This window comes from Podarcis tiliguerta (assembly GCF_965153285.1).
Source record: "Podarcis tiliguerta genome assembly, chromosome: 9".
Lineage (NCBI taxonomy): Eukaryota > Metazoa > Chordata > Lepidosauria > Squamata > Lacertidae > Podarcis > Podarcis tiliguerta.
In genome coordinates, this window is record NC_139542.1 from 53,170,263 (window position 1) to 53,189,765 (window position 19,503).

The 19,503-nt window shown below is 42.7% G+C and overlaps 2 protein-coding genes across 13 annotated transcripts in view; both read left to right on the plus strand.

Moving 5' to 3' along the window:
- EXOC1L (exocyst complex component 1 like) overlaps positions 1–6,298 on the plus strand; it is a gene marked incomplete at its 5' end in the record, with an annotated part of 117,205 nt that extends 110,907 nt beyond the window's left edge. For 4 of the 5 annotated variants that reach the window (XM_083458517.1, XM_083458520.1, XM_083458519.1 and 1 more), the window contains 2 exons: positions 1,085–1,215; positions 3,605–4,859. In XM_083458517.1, coding sequence (XP_083314643.1) covers positions 1,114–1,215; positions 3,605–3,874 — 372 coding nt within the window. In that variant the 3' untranslated portion in view covers positions 3,875–4,859. Of the gene's footprint in view, positions 1–1,084; positions 1,216–3,604 lie in introns of all 5 variants that reach the window. The other variant, XM_083458518.1, reaches the window with a different exon arrangement.
- Positions 6,299–7,960: 1,662 nt separating this feature from the next.
- Positions 7,961–19,503, plus strand: part of EXOC1 (exocyst complex component 1) — a 29,131-nt gene continuing 17,588 nt past the window's right edge. For 4 of the 8 annotated variants that reach the window (XM_083458115.1, XM_083458117.1, XM_083458118.1 and 1 more), the window contains exons 1-8: positions 7,961–8,122; positions 11,385–11,518; positions 12,961–13,091; positions 14,542–14,701; positions 15,367–15,387; positions 16,494–16,681; positions 17,775–18,002; positions 19,277–19,409. In XM_083458115.1, coding sequence (XP_083314241.1) covers positions 11,395–11,518; positions 12,961–13,091; positions 14,542–14,701; positions 15,367–15,387; positions 16,494–16,681; positions 17,775–18,002; positions 19,277–19,409 — 985 coding nt within the window. In that variant the 5' untranslated portion in view covers positions 7,961–8,122; positions 11,385–11,394. The remainder of the gene's footprint in view (positions 8,123–11,384; positions 11,519–12,960; positions 13,092–14,541; positions 14,702–15,366; positions 15,388–16,493; positions 16,682–17,774; positions 18,003–19,276; positions 19,410–19,503) is intronic. The other 4 variants (XM_083458116.1, XM_083458119.1, XM_083458120.1 and 1 more) reach the window with 1 other exon arrangement.

The following is a 19,503-nucleotide window of genomic DNA, read 5'->3' on the forward strand; positions in this document are numbered from 1 at the left end:
GTGAGGTATACCACAACAAACACACTCCATTTCCAGGTCTTCATTGGGCATATGGCATCTTCCATCATTCAGCACCCTGGACAGCTTCACTGAAACTAAGCAAAACTTGGAAGTCCCAAGCGTGCAAAGTGAAGCATTTGCATATGTATCCTAGACTTTGCAGATACTGTACTCCAAGCAAGATACCATGGTCCTGGCCTTGAGCCAGTGGGTTAGAGGAGGTAGCAATCTGGGGTGTGTGTGAAAGAAAAATGGAGCTGTTTGCTTCCTTCCCACTGCTTGGGAAAGCGAAGGGAGGATGAGCAACCTGAGCAGTATAGAGGTGAAGAGAAAATGGTCTGGGTCTGGGGTGGAGAGCATCTTTCTCAGGATATCAAACATGGCAGTGATAAGCACTGTGTTTTCCCATATGGGCTTTTTCCTGCAAGCACCTATTTCCTAACCCTTTTCCCCACAAACTTTAGGAAAGTTTTTTTATGTTTGATGTTTTATTGTGCTTTTAATTCTGTTGGGAGCCACCCTGAGTGGCTGGAGAAACCCAGCCAGATGGGTGCGGTATAAATAATAAAATTATTATTAATAATAATATTAATATAGTAGCATGTAAAGAGGTGAAATCGCTGGCTCTGAAGCAGCTGCCAGATTTAGGTAAATTAGTGGATGCAACATGAATGCAACATCAATGTGAGAGAATGTAAGAGTGGACAAATGCACAAAACACTGGAAGAAGTATGAACTTTACTGTCACAATCTTATATTAATATATCAATAACATTGTACATCCAATAGCCAGCCTATACAGGATGTTTCGGTGCCATTGAAGTGTTTGTATATTGAGGTGACAATCTTAGTCACATTTACTTGTAGGTTCCATTTGGAACTTGCTTCCAAATAAGGATACTTATTGCACAAGATAAAATATGCCTGCTAAATGTATCCAAACTTAACAAATTTCAGACACTCCTGTGTCCTATTCATTAATTGAAATCATATAGTGTTTCTAAAAATAACAGAGAATTAATTTTCAGATAAGTGCAGAAATGTATCATCTGTGCAAACTTCTTCTTTTGTTTTTGTCTTGCAGTAACAAAAGGCGAAGAAGTACAAATAACTATGGTGAAACACTTTAGGATAGGCCTCGATGAGAATTATGAAATATCTGAAAAATGGTTTCTTGACGATTTGGAGATGATTGATGGGAAAGAAGCTGATACTGTAAGGACTGTGTTTTATTATAAGGCATCATTGTACTGCAGTTTGTGATGTAATTTTTGGAATGAAACGCTAACGCAAGAAGTTATTATGTTAAAATTGCATCATGAGATTTCATTTTTTTCTTATATTTTTTTTATTAAGGTTTTGACATAAGAAGAAAAAAATAACAGAAAAATACAAAAGTACAAAAATACAAAACAACAGAGAAAGCAACACAAAAATAAAAAGAAACAGAAAAACAGTTAAAAACAATTCCATTTCGTAGTATTCCTTGCATTTACTTATTTCCCAGACTTCCCCACACCTCCCTTCACTGTATTCTAGTTCATATATTTAATCAGCAAATCCCTTCCCTCTGTCTTGTCAAATTTTAAACTTGATCTTGGTATCTTAATATATCTTAATCTCCTTAATATCTTAACAAATTAAAGCCTTTTAATTTTATACCTTTTAACCTTTAAATTTTCTGTACTCCTTTACCACTTTATTACTAATAACCTTTTACGTTCAATCCAATGACATACTAACATTCATTTATCTTATAATATTTCTGTAAATAGTCTTTAAATTTCTTCCAAAAAATTTCATCATGAGATTTCAGGCTGAATATTTTGTAGCATATCCATACTATGATTGCTCCACATAAAGCTTTGCTTGCCAAAACCACTAAGCAGTCTCTTTCAGTTCTATGAACCTTATCCAATTAGCAGCAGCAACAAAAAGAACCCTTTGGGTTTCAGGGCTTTCCATGTTCTCTCAAGCTCCAAAATGTGGGGAAATTACAGTCTTATTTAAGCAGTATTGATATAGTACGTTATCTTATGGTCAGTTTTAGCACTGCCACTATCTTGGAGCTCAAATTACTACGGAAATTCATTCATGCAACATGTTAAACCAAACTTTTTGTTAATTGAATACAAACATTTTGAATGAAGAAGGAGGAACTATCCTCAGTAATAGGAAATTAAACAACATCTAGAAAGGCAGGAATTCACATGCAACTTACGTTATTACTTTTAATCGGCTAACTTATTGAGCAAAAGGAAGTTGGAAATAAAAGTTGGCAATTCCTTTCCTCACCTTGGTTTCCACCCCATGTCTCTCAAATCTGCTCCCTGCTTCCTTTCACCTCTAAGTTCTAAACCTCTTGGCCTCACTGAACTTTAAATACTTTAAGGCTGAGGTTTTCAACCTTTTTGAGTCCATGGCTGCCTTGACCAACTACAGTCTTTCTGCAACACCCCTGAGGGGATCAGGAGCCCAGTTATGTCACCCCTTGCTTGCAGAGCTGGCAGCCTCTCACCCTTTTTCAAACACCCTCCCTTCTGGAGTGTTCCCTCAGGCTCCTCTCCTCTCCCCTCTCTTTGGGAGTCATCTGAGCAGCCACAGCTGCCGCCCTGGTCTCTGAGCTGTCTTCCAGCCCCAAAGAGAGGTTCTGTCTCACACGGCCCCACAGGGGCCTGGGAAGCATCCCAAAGCCAGCCCCAGAGGCACAATTTGCCTGGGGAGCTTGTAGCTAGGGCTGCTGCAACAAACAGCTGCACAACCCTTTGGGAGGCAGAGATGAGAGAGGGTGTCAGAGGAAGGTGGGAAAGAAAGAGGGACAAACACCAGTGCTGCCTGCAGCACCCCTGACCATCATTCAAGGCACCCCAGGGTGCCACAGCACACTGGTTGTAAGCCACTGCTTTAAGACTTAGGCCTGATTTGTCAAAGAGAGAGAAAGAGAGACAGAGGGAGGAAAGTACTCTCGCTCTTATCTGATTTTATCTCAATGATATACACCAGGGGTCAGCAAACTTTTTCAGCAGGGGGCCGGTCCACTGTCCCTCAGACCTTGTGGGGGGCCGGACTATATTTTTTTTGGGGGGGGGAATGAACAAATTCCTATGCCCCACAAATAACCCAGAGATGCATTTTAAATAAAAGCATACATTCTACTCATGTAAAAACACGCTGATTCCCGGATCGTCCGCGGGCCGGATTTAGAAGGCGATTGGGCGAGCTCTGGCCCCCGGGCCTTAGTTTGCCTACCCATGACATACACCATTTCAAAATTTCAGAAATATTAAGTTTTAATAGCAACGAACATATCTGAAGCAAATTATAACTATTCAAATATTTCTATTTCATCAAAATTTCTGCTAACTGGTGGAAGGATTCCCTCCCCACCCCCAACAACAGCAACAAAAATTACTGGCACAAGTTGTACAAATTAGAACCACTCAAGAGTTTGGGAAATATTTCCAAAATCTATCTTGGATCAATAAATGTTTTTTTAATCCACAATAACATGCCCAAGCTACAAGGTGATTGAGTGCAGTACAATAAGGATTTAGACACTATTGTACAAGTAATAATTTTTCTCTTTTTATTTCTTTCTTTTCAGGATAATCCGTGGTTTGATATGCATTTCAAGAAAGTCTACAGTTGGGAAGCTTATAGCTGTGCATCTAAATACGCCTTTGCGAGGACATTAAATAAACTGAACGAGATGTACCTCCAGAAGGACTTGAAGATAGTCAACTTTGATTTTACCTACATAAATGATGGTTCCCTCTGGTCATCTAACAATGGGGATGACTGCTTAGTACTTATGAGAATCTGCTTCTATGCATCCAACCTGTTGTGTCTGTCTCTGTGCCCTCTGCCTGTCTGACTATTATCACTCTCTCCGGATTTGGATACAATTTCAAAATAAGGTTTTTAAATAGTTCAATTCCGTACTGTCAGGGTTTAGATTTTTCATAAATGGTTACAATTTTTTATATAAATTGTTCATCTCAAAGAGAGAGTCTTGACAATATATGTATGTGCTTAAATATCTATTTCCAACCACTTATTTCACCAAAATTGAAACACATATTCAGGCTGCGTTCCTGTAATCACATACCCCATTGGACTCCATGGTGTTTCCTCTGAATAGACATGTATAAGATTGCAATATAGCTACAGCTACACAAAACTGTATGTTAGTTTTATACTGGTCTAACTGGCCTGGCTTCTCCCAAAGAAACCTGGGAACTGTAGTCTGGCATGTGTTGGTGCTTTAGGGGGCAAGGAGTTGTGTCCCGTCCCTTTGTTACTGTGCATGCAATAAACCGCAGTGGGCAGGAGCGGCAAAGACAAGTCGTGGTATGCATTTTTATAAGATGGTTTCCCATTTCTGCCACCTCTGATCTTTAGTAGCCTTAGAACACAAAGCAAACAAATATGCACATTCCTACAATAAAGGTAAAGGGACCCCTGACCATTAGGTCCAGTCGTGACCGACTCTGGGGTTGGGGCGTTCATCTCGCTTTACTGGTCGAGGGAGCCAGCGTACAGCTTCCGGGTCGTGGCCAGCATGACTAAGCTGCTTCTGGTGAACCAGAGCAGCACACAGAAACACCATTTACCTTCCCGCCGGAGTGGTACCTATTTATCTACTTGCACTTTGACGTGCTTTTGAACTGCTAGGTTGACAGGAGCAGGGACCGAGCAATGGGAGCTCACCCCGTCGCGGGGATTCGAACCGCCAACCTTCTGATTGGCAAGCCCTAGGCTCTGTGGTTTAACCCACAGTGCCACCCACTTATGCAATTTGTGCCCGCCAAGTGAAGATGTAACAGGCTCTTGCTGCCTATAAAAGGAAGAAACAATGTGGCTTGCCCTGCTCTTCTCAGACTTGAAGCAGAGCTAGTGAACAGTGTTCAGCTCTGTAGGTCACAAGTTGTGTGTGCTTTGACCACAACAAAAATTAATAAATAAAGGATCAGAAGAGTTGCACAGCATGCGCTGGGAATCATGCAGTTCCATGTAGATTGCAACTAGTCATGAGCAGTGGGTATAAGTCTGGCTTTATATAATGATTATACATGTTTAGAGCACATAGCTTCCCCAAAGCATCATGGGAACTGTAGTTTGAGAAGGGTACTGGGAATTGCATGTCTGTTAAAGGAAAACTACCGTTTCCAGTATTCTTTGGGGGGAAGCCATGCACTTTAAATGTGTCTTGAATGTGCTTTAAACAATGTGGGGCGATACTCAGTGGCCTAACTTGATAGATGGCAGCTTGCTTTATTTAAAAAGCAAAACAAAACTTACTTTTAAGTTTTACATGTGAAAACAGCCTGCAGCAGATACATATTGCTATCAATTTTATACTTAACACGCATATGGAAGCACTGGTGGCTGCAGGAGGAAGTTCCTTTAGTAACAACTCTAATGAGACAACAAAAATCGAACTGTAAATACTCCCTGCCATTCTTTCTTAAGAAATGAACAAATACAGTAATTGATACTTTCAACAGACTTGTTTGGTATCCTTGGAACTGATATGTAACTACATATTTGTTACGTTCAACTATTTTTGCTCTTGCTTGGCTCTTCTTTATATGTGTGACAGGATTCAAATGAAAATACAGTGTATACTTAAAATACCACCACTATGAATGTGGATATCATATATGCATTTCTGCACACTCTGTTGTGAAAGTGAGCTGATTTAAACCTTTATGATACCTCATTCACATTCTTGGAGCACAATAGCTCAGGAATTCTTAAGTCATTACAACTATGTAATTTTTAAAGCATTATCTTTTTAATTGGTTTGATGCAGGATCAACAAACATGAATGGCCTGTACCTTAAAATACAACCCCCCCTCCCCCCAAAAAACTATGGACCAGATTACACTTGCTTCTGACCACTTCAACAGAGCTTTGGTTTACAGAGGTGCCACTTGCATCAACTGGAATGTCCTTGTGATGCATAGTTCTTGTAGCACCCCTTTACAACCCTGATTTTGGAGGAGCCATTTCACACAAATGGCACCTTTGCATTAGCGCAAACCAGCCACTCCTCAGGGAGAAGAGATGTGTCTATTACATTTCTATCCCACCTTTCCTCCAGGGAGTTCAAGGCATCCCACATGGTTTCCAAACCGCTCCCCCCCCTCCATTTCATATTCACAACCCTGTGATAGGATGACTGGTTCAAAGTCACCAGTGGGGGATTTGAACCTGAATTTCTTCAGCTGTGGTCTGATGTTCTAACCACTGCACTGCAGTGATTATCTGACTCAGTGGCAGATCTGGGGTTTGACTTGCTTGAAATGCTGTGGTCATCACACATTTCCTCCAGAATGGTGGGGTGCACAGAAGGATTTCCTAGTTTGGTTTGACTGGACAGCTGGTTTCAAATTTGAAGGGTCTGATGTTTCCGTGACTGAAACTGTGTGCTTGGTTCTGTACACCTGTAACACCTACCCAGCCTGCTACATTTGTAAATAAACAGATTACAAAAGATGCAGTAAGTCTCCAGTGTTCTCTCCACCGAAGAAAACTGATCCTGCAATGAATACTCTTGCATGACTACTGTCCTGGCTGGATGGTGGCATATTTTTGAAAGCTGATTGCTTGCTGGAGGTCTCCAGGGATCAATTTATTAAGCTGCTTGATTTTCTGAAGAGCTAAGACAGTGAAACAAGACAGAATATAGCTGAAGTGCAAATGGCAGAAAACATGGAATAAATCTGACTGAATGCAAACGGCAGTCGACCTTGTCTAGGGCAGCCTTGGCGGGACCACCATGCTATTATTATTTTTCTTCGCCACCATCACTGCATCCACCCAGCACTGAGAAGCCTTTAACCGCCTGCCCTCAGGAGGAGCAGATGGGGACCCAGGTACACAGCTGCTCTGGACTAAGGAGCACGCAGTGCATTTACTCCAATAAAAATCCGGAGTCCTTTCTCCTCCCCACATTGCTTATATGCCATGGGCTTTCGCCACGCCCCTTTGCCCGCGGTGGGAGGAGCGAAGGAAAGAGAACGCTTAATAACCCCGCCCTCTTTCCCCAATCAACGCCCATCTCCACCTTTTTTTGGTCCTGCGCCTCCTGTTTGCATCCTTCCCTCTCACAGAGATAGAAAAGTATAGAATGACCCATGCAATTATGTGCATGGAGAGTTTCCGGGTCTTGCATTAGAAGCTATGTCAAAATCCACACACGCTCTCTCTCTCTCTCTCTCACTCACTCACACACCATGACAGCTGTCTACTAAAATCTCCACCATAGAATTGTAGACTTGGAAGGGAACCTGAGAACCAACCCCCTGCAATGCAGGAGGTATGTAGTTGTCCTGTGTACAGGAATCGAGCCTGCAATCTTGCCATGGTCAGCACCAAGCTCTGAGTTATCTGCGTAAATTGGGGGGAATTTAGCCTTTTGTTCTAAGTGCGATTGGGATCCCCAAACAATCCCGGGGGCAAATGCCTTTTTTCTTTTTCTTTTTTCGCTTCCAAGTATAGCATATATTCAGTCAGTTAGTTTCTTCTTGTGTGTACACTCGTTATATATCCCCCCCACAAAAGTACATATGTGCACTAAACATAGTGAGACGTAAATAAAAGAGAGAAAAAGAGAAACATAACGCATGTAGAAGGGGAAATAAAGGGGGAGAGGAAAAAACCAAAAACTGTATACTTTACAAGGTTGTTACGAGATTTCAACCTTATTACAGTATTTATAGGAATGGATTCCAAATATCTTTGAATTTGCCCTTTTTCTAACCCTGCTTTCATTCGAAGTTATCATCAGCGCGCAAGTTCTGAAACGCTGAAAGGAGCAAGAAAGGAAATACAGCTGCTCAGAACGGTCCCCCCCCCTCGTGTCATTCTTTATTTTTCGACATCTATGGTTATCACACTCCCCACTAATCTCTGCGGCGGAGGAGGACGCTCCTCCGTCACGTGTTACGGTCCTCACTCCGTGTACTTCCGGTTCTTTTCGGTGACAGGAGTGGGAAAGGCGAGTAGGGACGGAGGGAGGGACAGAGGCAGCGTTTCCTCGGAGCCTGACAGCGGCCGGCGGCTTTAGAGGAGCAGCTTCGGGGAAGGGCTTTTCTCCCCAGCCCAGGCTGCGGGGTAAGAGGGGTCTCTCTGCATAGGGGTGCATATAGGGTGGTCGTGGGGGGCTCCACGGGCAGGTCTCCCCACCCGCCCCTCCGGTGCTGCTCGCCTTGGCCCCTTCGCCTCACGCCCTTTACTCATCCCACCCCCATAGGCCTGCTGCCGAAGCGCCCCTCTTCTTCAGAAAGGGGTCCCGAGTCCCTCACCGGGAAGCCGCCCTCGCCTGCCTTGGCTTCCCTCTCCAGGCGGCCCCATCCTAGTGCCACCACCTTTGTTTTGGCAAAATACAGTGGGGGGGGAGGGGTGGGGGGGCGATGTTTGTATGTTTGTTCTGTTGCTGAAGTGGCTTCAAAGCAGTCCTTTTTTTAAAAAAAGGGTTTTTCAAATTAAAATTTCACAGAGATAACCATAAATCGTTAAAAACAAGATTCCAAGGACTTAGTCTATCACTTAGGTAGGGACCTGGGTGGCACTGTGGGTTAAACCACAGAGCCTAGGACTTGCCGATCAGAAGGTCGGCGGTTCGAATCCCTGTGATGGGGTGAGCTCCCGTTGCTCGGTCCCTGCTCCTGCCAACCTAGCAGTTCAAAAACACGTCAAAGTGCAAGTAGATAAATAGGTACCACTCCGGCGGGAAGGTAAACGGCGTTTCCGTGCACTGCTCTGGTTCGCTAGAAGCGGCTTAGTCATGCTGGCCACATGACCTGGAAGCTGTATGCCGGCTCCCTCGGCCAATAAAGCAAGATGAGCGCCGCAACCCCAGAGTCGGTCACGACTGGACCTAATGGTCAGGGGTCCCTTTACCTTTACCTAGACCATGGGTAGGCAAACTAATGCCTGGGGGTCGGATCCGGCCCAATCGCCTTCTAAATCCGGCCTGTGGACAGTCCAGAAAGCAGAGTAGAATGTGTCCTTTTATGTAAAATGCATCTCTGGGTTATTTGTGGGGCCTGCCTGGTGTTTTTACATGAGTATAATGTGCCCATTTATTTAAAACACATCTCTGGGTCATTTGTGAGGTATAGGAATTTGTTCATCCCCCCCCCCCCAAAAAAAATATAGTCCGGCCCCCCACAAGGTCTGAGGGACAGTGGACTAGCCCCCTGCTGAAAAGGTTTGCTGACAGCTGACATAGACTAAGTGGTAGATACTTGATGGGGTGGCGGGAAGTAGCTAGAAACTCAAGAAGAACCTATTGTGATGTGATGTAACAAATATTACCATTTTCTTTTCTTTCTTTTGGATAACCCTTTTTTGTTACTTCTTTTTAAGCTCAGTAAAGCATTAAAAAAAAAACCCCCACAAGATTCCAAGAAGCTTCCATCCTCCCCTTTGTGGGTCCTATTATTATCAACCATTTCCTCCCGTATCTTTTATGATGCTCCAAATCTTTTCCATCTCCATTGTATCCAGAATTCACCCTTAACCTACAAGTGATATTTCAATCCTACTAATGATTTTAACTGTTTACAATGGTCTTTAAGATAAGATATAATTTCCCCCCATTCCTTACTAAAATTTTGGACTTCCTGATTTCTGATTCTTCCCGTCATTTTAGCCATCTCAGCATAGTCCATCAACTTCACCTGCCATTCTTCTCTGGTAGGCTTCAAAGCAATGACATAACAAATCACTTGCAGCCTCACGGAATGGTCCCTCTGGAATTTGTCACACGTGCGCCCACTTGCACATGAATTTGTAAACCTGTCTGTGCTTGGCTGCCCAGGATAAAACTAGATATCAATACCGGTCATAGCATTTGACATAGAAATACGGAATGATATGGTATACAGGACACGTGTCGACCCTATCCCTTCCCCACCAAACTCCAATGAGCAGGCAAGAATTATAAACTGAAATCGAACAAGAAGCTTATTTTATTTTTTAAATGGGAATATAAATCATGGTTGGTCAGCTGTGAGCTTCTGTTGCCTTAACGCCATTCAGAGTCAGTCCCCTCAGAGGAGCATCTTGAGTTAGGCCCAAACTCTATGTGGATAGTTAAATGACTTACCTGGAAGAGTCCCTTTTTCCAGAGCTTTAGGGTGCCATAATTCTTCATGTGCTTACCTGGTAGTAAGTCCTATTCTGAGTGGATGTGTATAAAGGTAAAGTGACCCCTGACCATTAGGTCCAGTCGTGGCCGACTCTGGAGTTGCAGTGCTCATCTCGCTTTATTGGCCGAGGGAGCTGGCGTACAGCTGTCGGGTCATGTGGCCAGCATGACTAAGCCGCTTCTGGCAAACCAGAGCAGCACACGGAAACACCATTTACCTTCCCGCCGGAGTGGTACCTATTTATCTACTTGCACTTTGATGTGCTTTCGAACTGCTAGGTTGGCAAGAGCAGGGACCGAGCAGCGGGAGCTCACTGCCAGCCTTCTGATTGGCAAGTCCTAGGTTCTGTTGTTTAACCCACAGCGCCACCCACGTCCCTGGATGTGTATAGGATGGCACTATTATTGCACTTAAAAAAAAAAAAAGTTTTAAGTTTTATTGCACTTTAGGATGGCACTATTAGAACCTCTTTCTGTGTTCCTCAAACTTGGGTCTCCAACTGTTGTTGACTACAATTCCCATCATCCCTGATCACTGGTCCTGCTACCTAGGGGTGATGTGGGTTGTACTCCAACAACAGCTGGAAACACAAGTTTGAGAAACACTGTAGTTAAGTGATAATCTGTCCTGTTTGTTTCAAAGTATTGTCAAGTCCACAAATGCTTGCAGCGGAAACGTACCACGATTGTTTGACTTTTGTAATTTGTCATTTGTTTAGTTAAGCTAGTGGAAGCAGCATGTTGTCTTCAGCTACTTTGGTATTTTAAACACTTAAATCTTGCTCAGCCTGTTTTTTGTTTAGGTGTAGCAAATGTTCACTTGTGATTCTGCAGCTGTTGACTCATTAATGGTTGCTCTTCCAAGTGAGTTAGGATGCGATTTCTACTACAGGCAGCTTATCTGATTTTAAAGAAAAATGTTTTCAACATGCACTTGTGTGTTTGTGAGGCCAGCATACAGTGCTACACTTGGCTTGTTAAGGATGTTCATGCATCAGCTAAAAATTAGTTTTGTTTGTAAGTTGATTTTAGCCACGTCCCAACCCCACTTCAAAGTCCTGCATCAACCAATGCGTAGGATCAAATACACTGTTCTCTTATTATATTGGTATGAGTTTGCGGGTGCCAGACACCCTCAATTCCTGGGTCCAGTAGGTGGTGGCTGATTTAATCTATTCAGAAAAGTACTTAAATGTTATTATTATTGCGTATATCTTACAGCTCAGAGAAAATGACTGCAATCAAGCATGCCTTACAGAGGGATATTTTCACTCCAAATGATGAACGTTTGCTAAGTATTGTTAATGTTTGCAAAGCAGGAAAAAAGAAGAGAAACTGCTTTTTGTGTGCCACAGGTATGTGGTTTTCTTTTTAAGCATGGACAAACATTTTTTCTAACTCCTAATTAAGCTCATTGCTAAATGCTGATACAGTACTTTTTTTTACTATCAAATTGTACAATTTCACCTATACAGTGTAGTGATTAAATGATGTGTGCATTCTAAATAAAAACAATAATCTGGTTTGTTAGGAAAAGCCACTGTACAATTACTGCATATTTCCTCTAAAAGGTGTTTTTATGATTTAAGTATAGCATTTCAGCACTTTACGTCAATTGATAGGTTATGTCTAAAGGGAACTCCCCAAAGCTTATGCTTTTGCTATTGCCTACTGTAGAAGGGATTCTTGTCAAGCATGTCAGGCAAGCAGTTTTAGGTTCTCAGCTGGAAAACATTGTCAGCTGGCTGGTTATATTGCTGCGGACTTGGGATTCCTAAGTCTCACTTGGTCTTGACCTATCCTACGGAGGGGTAGCAAAGGATGCTACAAATATTAATTAGCTTACCAATGCCAGGATCTATGTGCTAGCACTGCCTTGTGAATGGTTCCCTGCCACAATACAAGTGCTAATACAATAATATTGGCAGTGCTGAGTAAATTGTCATCAACCTGCTACTATAAAAGGTGTGCCTGTTTCACATGTATGTAAATTCAAAGGACCCGGACTGTGATTTTGTATTTCATTTCCATTCAACCCACACCTCGCCATTTTCTACTTTATATAGCGGTCAACTAAGATTTCACTTCATGCATTTGATCAATTATTATTATTTATTATTATCATTTATTGAATTTATATACCGCCCTATACCTGGGATGATCAAGTGTGTTTGAGTCCATGAAAGCTTATGCTACAATAAATTTGTGAGTCTTTGGGGTGCCACAAGACTTCTTGTGTTTTGTTGCAATGGACTAACATGTAAGTTTCTCTGAAAAAGAAGATATAAAGTGTTCTGTGCACCAGCACCAACATTTTAGATGCTGCAATGTTTTGAGTCCTGTTTGCCATAAAGAGGCTTCCTAAGGGGCCATCTGCATGGGAGCAGTGACTTGCACTGATTTTTATACCGTGTTTACTTGAATCTAATGCTCACCTTTTTTGACCAAATTACATTGCGAAAATAAGGTGTGCATTAGATTTGATGGCACATTAGTCTCGATTAAATATGGTAATTGCTTTTAAACTCGAGTAAATATGGTAATTGCTTTTAATATCTGCAAGCAGCAAAATGTTTCATTCCTGCTTAGCAGCTGCTGACTATGTCTGCTTCCATGTTTGAGAGGGCCTGGCTGCCTTCTGCGTTCTGAATATCTCTTAGGTTTACATTTTCATAGAAAGTAAATGTGGGGGCAGGATATCTGCTTTAGGATTTCTTACTTGTGGGAAAATGGGCATTGCCCATCTTACATTGGTGCTTGGGTCTTGTGGTAATCAGCTATTTATTGTACTCCACAGTGACAACTGAACGCCCGGTACAGGTAAACGTGGTAAAGGTGAAAAAATCTGACAAGGGAGATTTCTACAAGAGGCAGACTGCATGGGTGCTTCGAGATCTTGCTGTCGTCGATGCCAAGGATGCCATCAAAGTATGTCTTCGTTATAATGGCTTGAAATCTTCACTCTGCGTGAGCAGTAAATGCAACTTTCATTTGTGACATATTGCCATGCCTTTGGCAAGTTGCTAACTTCAATGGACTTGGAAACCAGGGTTGCCCTCATATGCACACTTACGAGCAACTCTTTGAAGGCTCAGACTTATTTTTGAGTAAGTGTATAGAGAAGCAGCTCGCACGTCTAACTTCTGTAGAAGAGAATTTCCTTTGGAGAAAAGGTGCAATGTGCAGAGGGATGGTTTTCTGTTTCTTTCATGCACTGCACAAGACTTTTCTTTGCTATAGACCTTTAAAATCAAACCAAGCATCGCTTTGGACCTTTATTCTGGATAGGTAAAGGTAAAGGTACCCCTGCCCGTATGGGCCAGTCTTGACAGACTCTAGGGTTGTGCGCTCATCTCACTCTAAAGGCCAGGAGCCAGCGCTGTCCGCAGACACTTGCGGGTCACGTGGCCAGCGTGACATCGCTGCTCTGGCGAGCCAGAGCCGCACACGGAAACGCCGTTTACCTTCCCGCTAGTAAGCGGTCCCTATTTATCTACTTGCACCCGAGAGTGCTTTCGAACTGCTAGGTTGGCAGGCGCTGGGACCAAACAACGGGAGCGCACCCCGCCGCGGGGATTCGAACCGCCGACCTCTTGATCGGCAAGCCCTAGGCGCTGAGGCTTTAACCCACAGCGCCACCCGCGTCCCTTTATTCTGGATACTGACGTGCTTATAAACCACTATCCACAAGTTCCAAACAGATAAATATTCAAAAGCATTTTTATTCATTTCCTACAGAACTAGTAAGCCTTCATTTCTTTTTGAGTTAGGATCATGTTGTTTTTGTGTTGTGTGTGAGCATCTGACATGCTACTGTTGTACTGTAAAGCAGCTCAAAGAACATTGTGTTGTTTGAAAATGCATTGGCTTGGATCCTAAACAGCCCTCTGCAAACAGAAGGGCTCTTGGATCCAGCAGAGGCTCCTGTTGTAGCACAGGATGGGTTGCATTTTTCACTTACCTCTTTCCCCTTTGCCCCCTGCACCACCTCCCATGCTGCTCCAGAGGCTTCCCTGCCCTCTACAGCAGATTTTCAAGAGGGAATATTATAGTGATGAAAGTCCCCACCTCTGCTTCTGTTAGTGGGAGCATCCCATGAGTATAACTGATGGAACGCTTTTACCTGCTGAAGTTTTTTATAGATCCACACCGTGCTTTTAAAGCATATTCAGTGCAACTTTAAAGCACCTGACTTTCTCAAAATAATGCTGGGAATTGTAGTTCACAGAATTACAATTCACAGGATTCTTTAGGAGAATCCATGCACATTTGAATGTGTGTTAAATGTATTACTTAGATCTGTCCTTGGAATCTAAAAGAGTATGTTGGGAATGTACTATTATGATTTTTTCCCATCTGTTTTGTCCCTGTTTTTCAGGAAAATCCCGAGTTTGACCTGCATTTTGAAAAAGTGTACAAATGGGTTGCTAGCAGTATAGCAGAAAAGAACACTTTCATTTCATGCATTTGGAAACTCAATCAGCGGTATATTAGAAAGAAGATCGACTTCATAAATGTTAGTTCTCAGCTTCTAGAAGGTAAAAACTTTAGTTGACTCTTTCATAATGCTGTATTCTAGTTAAAATATTAATTTCATCATACTTTAAAAGTAGTAGAAAATCACGTTGTTTGTATTGCCCTCATTCATGCATATACTAACAGTAACTAAGGCTTTTATTGGCTTCATATGTCTTTGACCTAAATTAGGACACGGTCCACTTTCCTGGAAGTTCTTTTGAAATTAATTAGCTTGGTAAGTGTAGGATTTAGGCATGTTTTGCCAGGGACATTCTGCAGTCTTGGGCTTTTGGACTCCTGTACATCACACTTGAAGAGCCTATGTAACTTATTAGTCGCTAAAGCTAAGTTTAAATTGTTATCAGATCAATTTTAATGTGTCCTGCTTGGCAGGTCTAACCTGTCCATTCTGAGAAAAGCAACTGAATACAAGTTTAGAGTATTAAGGTAACTGTTAATTACACAACCTGCATGCTTGTATGTTTAAAAGCTTAATAAGAAATCACGTGGTCTACCAGATGTTGCATGTATATGAAGAAATCTGCTTTGTAGTCTACTTAAATTTCAAAGCTTTGACTCTGTGATGATTTATTGCCATTTCTGAAAAATTCTGTGTTCGTTCACTGCTTAGCTAATATTCTTTGCTTCCTTTCCTCTGCTTTTCAAATCCTTTCTAATTCTCCAGAACTACCTAAAGTCGCAGAAGGTGCGTAACACCTTTTCTTTCTGTTTTTCTTCTTCTGTGTGACTAATTCAGTTGCTTTTTGCTTTTTTTAAATTGCCTATGACCCATCTTGTTAAGCAAAACACATTTCTTCAGGTCACTCAGGAATGTACTGAAAATGCAGGTGGAAATACTATTCAAGATTTTTTAAAATTCATAACTCTTTGAAGCCTTAATGCTGCAAGGAGCAGCTGAAACATCTCCAAATGTGAAGAAATGTCATGAAAGTACTGTTTCACAATGCGATGCAAATGATGTTAGTTATTTAATTAACTGGTAATGCTGTGCTGAAATCGAACTGTATTGGACAGAGGTCATAGATTGTATTCAGCTGACTATGGAGGGAGAATCAGTACTTTTATTTTTGTAAAGCAAGCACCCGTTTAAAAAGCAAGGGCAGAAAATGGCAAGTAAGGGGAAAGAGCTCAAACCTGAGTACTCCGAGGATAAAATGTTTTTATGTGACTTCTTAAAGGTGAGGAATAATTAATAGAGATGGACACTGGAAAAGAGCCAGTTTTTGTTTGCCGTATCAAAGGTTTGGTTGTCTGCTGCCTTAAAACAGGCATAGGCAAACTTGGCCCTCCTGATGTTTTGGGACTACAACTCCCATCATCCCTGACCACTGGTCCTGTTAGCTAGGGATGGTGGGAGATGTAGTCCCAAAACATCTGGAGGGCTGAGTTTGCCTATGCCTGCCTTAAAACCTAGGTAGGATCCTGGCAGGGGCAAAAATTACCTACCCAGGTAAGGTTCCAGGAGTCGGTCTTCAATGTAGCCAAAGCCTTTACCATTCAATAAATTCCAGTGATCACATTCTGTATCAAAGGGAGCCTGAACGAATTAGAGCAGAATGTCAAACATTAAATGACACTAGCCTCTTTTTTTATATTGAAAAGGACTTGGTAAATAATAGTGTTTCCTAATTTGAAGAAAACTCATGATGCTTATATTGTATGGACAGCTCTCTTCCACTTTCTTTGGCATTGTGGTCTTGTCAGTCGTTCAAAAAGATTTTGATCGCCTAGGTTAAGACGGTAGCCTTGTATCCATTTTTCATGAACGCAATCTTTTTCTGCTCTCTCAAGAATCGGTTCCAAGCGGTGAGAATCAGAATGTGGCTGGAGGAGATGAAGAGGTGGTGGACGAATACCAAGAGTTAAATGCAAGAGAAGAGCAGGACATCGAAATAATGATGGAAGGCTGTGAATATGCCATCTCCAATGCAGAGGCCTTTGCAGATAAGTTGTCCAGAGAACTGCAAGTACTCGATGGGGTAATGATTTCTTTTGAAATATGGCAGTGTGCTTTGCAAGGGATAATGGAAAGGTTCTCAGCTTATGCAAAATACGTTTTGGTTTGGGCTTAGGCTCGGGCCAGCCATTGTGGTCCTCTGCAGATGTTCTGGACTCCAGCATAACCAGTCATCAGGAACGATGGGAGCTGTAGCCCAGCAACATTTGGAGGGACCATCAAGATTCCTCCTTTGCAGCCATGCCTTGAATTTGGGGCTGCTTGAATCTACACCTTTACCTGTCCATGCCTCACATTAAGTGATGAATGGCTTGGACAAAACAGCCAGGGGGAAGCCTGGTGGGCTTAATTAGGGCTGTGGGCCAAAGTTTCTTCTACCATGGCTACTTACCAGGGTTTGTGGCAGCTGTCCTCAACTTAATGCCCTTTAGATATTTTAGACTTGCACTCCCATCAGCTCTAGCCAGCATGGCCAATGTTCAGGGAAGATAGCGGTTGCTTTTATATTTGTTGGCAGCAGCCCAGAGTGGCTGGGGTTGCCCAGTCAGATGGACTTAGTTAGTTACTTACTTAGGGACGCAGGTGGTGCTGTGGGTAAAACCTCAGTGCCTAGGACTTGCTGATCGTATGGTCAGCGTTTCGAATCCCCGCGGCGGGGTGAGCTCCCGTCATTCGGTCCCAGCTCCTGCCCACCTAGCAGTTCAAAAGCACCCCTAAGTGCAAGTAGATAAATAGGGACCGCTTTATAGCGGGAAGGTAAACGGCGTTTCCGTGTGCTGCGCTGGTGCTCGCTCGCCAGAGCAGCTTCGTCATGCTGGCCACGTGACCCGGAAGTGTCTTTGGACAGCGCCAGCTCACGGCCTCTTGAGCGAGATGAGTGCGCAACCCTAGAGTCGGACACGACTGGCCCGTACGGGCAGGGGTACCTTTACCTTTTACTTACTTACTTCTAGAGGGCTCCAGGTTGGTGCACATGAATACTGGTGTAATAATTATGAGAGAGTTGTGGTTGTTTTTTTAATCAGCTGTGTTCCAGCTTGGTGTCATTGCATTTAGTGACTCCCAACTCTTGAAATACGATGGAAGATGGGTAATGGATATTATTTCCTTTGCAGGCAAACATCCACTCGATCATGGCCTCTGAGAAACAAGTGAACATCTTGATGAAGCTGCTGGATGAGGCACTGAAAGAGGTGGACCAAATTGAAGTGAAGCTGAGCAGTTATGAGGAAATGCTGCAGAGCGTGAAAGAACAAATGGACCAGATTTCGGAAAGCAACCATCTAATTCATCTTAGCAACACTAACAACCTGAAATTACTTTCAGAGATAGAGTTCCTTGTTGTAAGCGTGTGACATACTTACATATTTATTTGTTCAAACACGCAGTCAACCCAAACTAAAATTTGAGTGAATTACAATAGATTAAAAAGTAGTTGTCACACTGCCATTATATTTAATGCCAATAAAACACGTTTAGCTGTTCAGCTGCCTAGCTTTAGGCTCAGTGAGCTACTTTAATTGTGTCCAGGGACTGGCATGCCCAGTACACTTTTTGACTATTCCCCATATTTATTTATTAAATTTCTTCTCTGCCTTTTTTTGCAATGAAGCGCACAAAACAGATAACCGCAAAAGCGTGTGTGTAATAAAAATAACAACAGATTTAAAACTCTACAAACAGATTAAAAATTGATTTGTTAGTTTTAAACTAGTGGCTGATAGGTGTTAAAAAAAAAAAAAGGAGCACAATTAAAATTGCCTCAGCCAGGCTAAAGGCTCAGGAAGACCATCACTTCTTTGCATAGGGAATTGGTCTCCTTTGGAAGGAACTATGAAGCCTAAATGCACCTGGCTCTTTCTTGTGTTCCTATTGAAAGCATTTCAGATGTTGGCAGAACATAGGACAGGGTCTCTTCAAAGATCTTAAAATGATTGTGGGAGAAGATCACCCTACTGGTAACCTGGTCTCAAGCCATTTAGTTTTAAATATCATGACCAGTGTACTGAATTGAATCCATAGCTGTACTTCAATGGCAGCTCCCCGTAGGCCTGCTTCTCAAGTCATGCTAAGGCAAACACAGTGCTGCCTGCGGCGGGCACTTCACCAGGCGAAATGGGCTTTCTGTCTTGGTGCAGTTTACTTTTGGTTCCGATGTGTTTGTGTGCTTAAGTCAACTTAGCGATCTGTATGGGGAGTTCAGTTAGCGGCAGCTGTGGGAATTGATAAAAATGCTAACATGCACATCCATGCCCAAGGTTATTATGGTTGGTGGAAATTAGGTTAGTGGTGCTTGTTTGGAATATGCAAAATAGTACAATGGTACCTCGGGTTACATACGCTTCAGGTTACAGACTCCGCTAACCCAGAAATAGTACCTCGGGTTAAGAACTTTGCTTTAGGATGAGAACAGAAATTGTGTTCTGGCGGTGCGGCAGCAGCAGGAGGCCCCATTAGCTAAAGTGGTGTTTCAGGTTAAGAACGGACCTCCGGGACGAATTAAGTACTTAACCTGAGGTACCACTGTAATCTGAGCTCCTTTCTGTAGCCTGTGAAAGATAAATAAGGCTTTGAAGTTTTGTGCTTGCCCTCCCAGTGTAAACATTTGTTCTTGCAGAACCATATGGATTTGGCAAAAGGTCACATCAAGGCCCTCCAGGAAGGAGACCTCTCATCTTCCCGGGGCATTGAGGCCTGCACTAATGCGGCAGATGCACTCTTACAATGTATGAGTGTAACTCTTCAGCCAGGTAAGTGTTTTTCTAATTAAGGAAACCGCTCCCTTACCATTGTCTTTCTGCAGCTGAAGTCTTCTGGTTTCCCCCAGTCCTTTTCTCCTTTCTG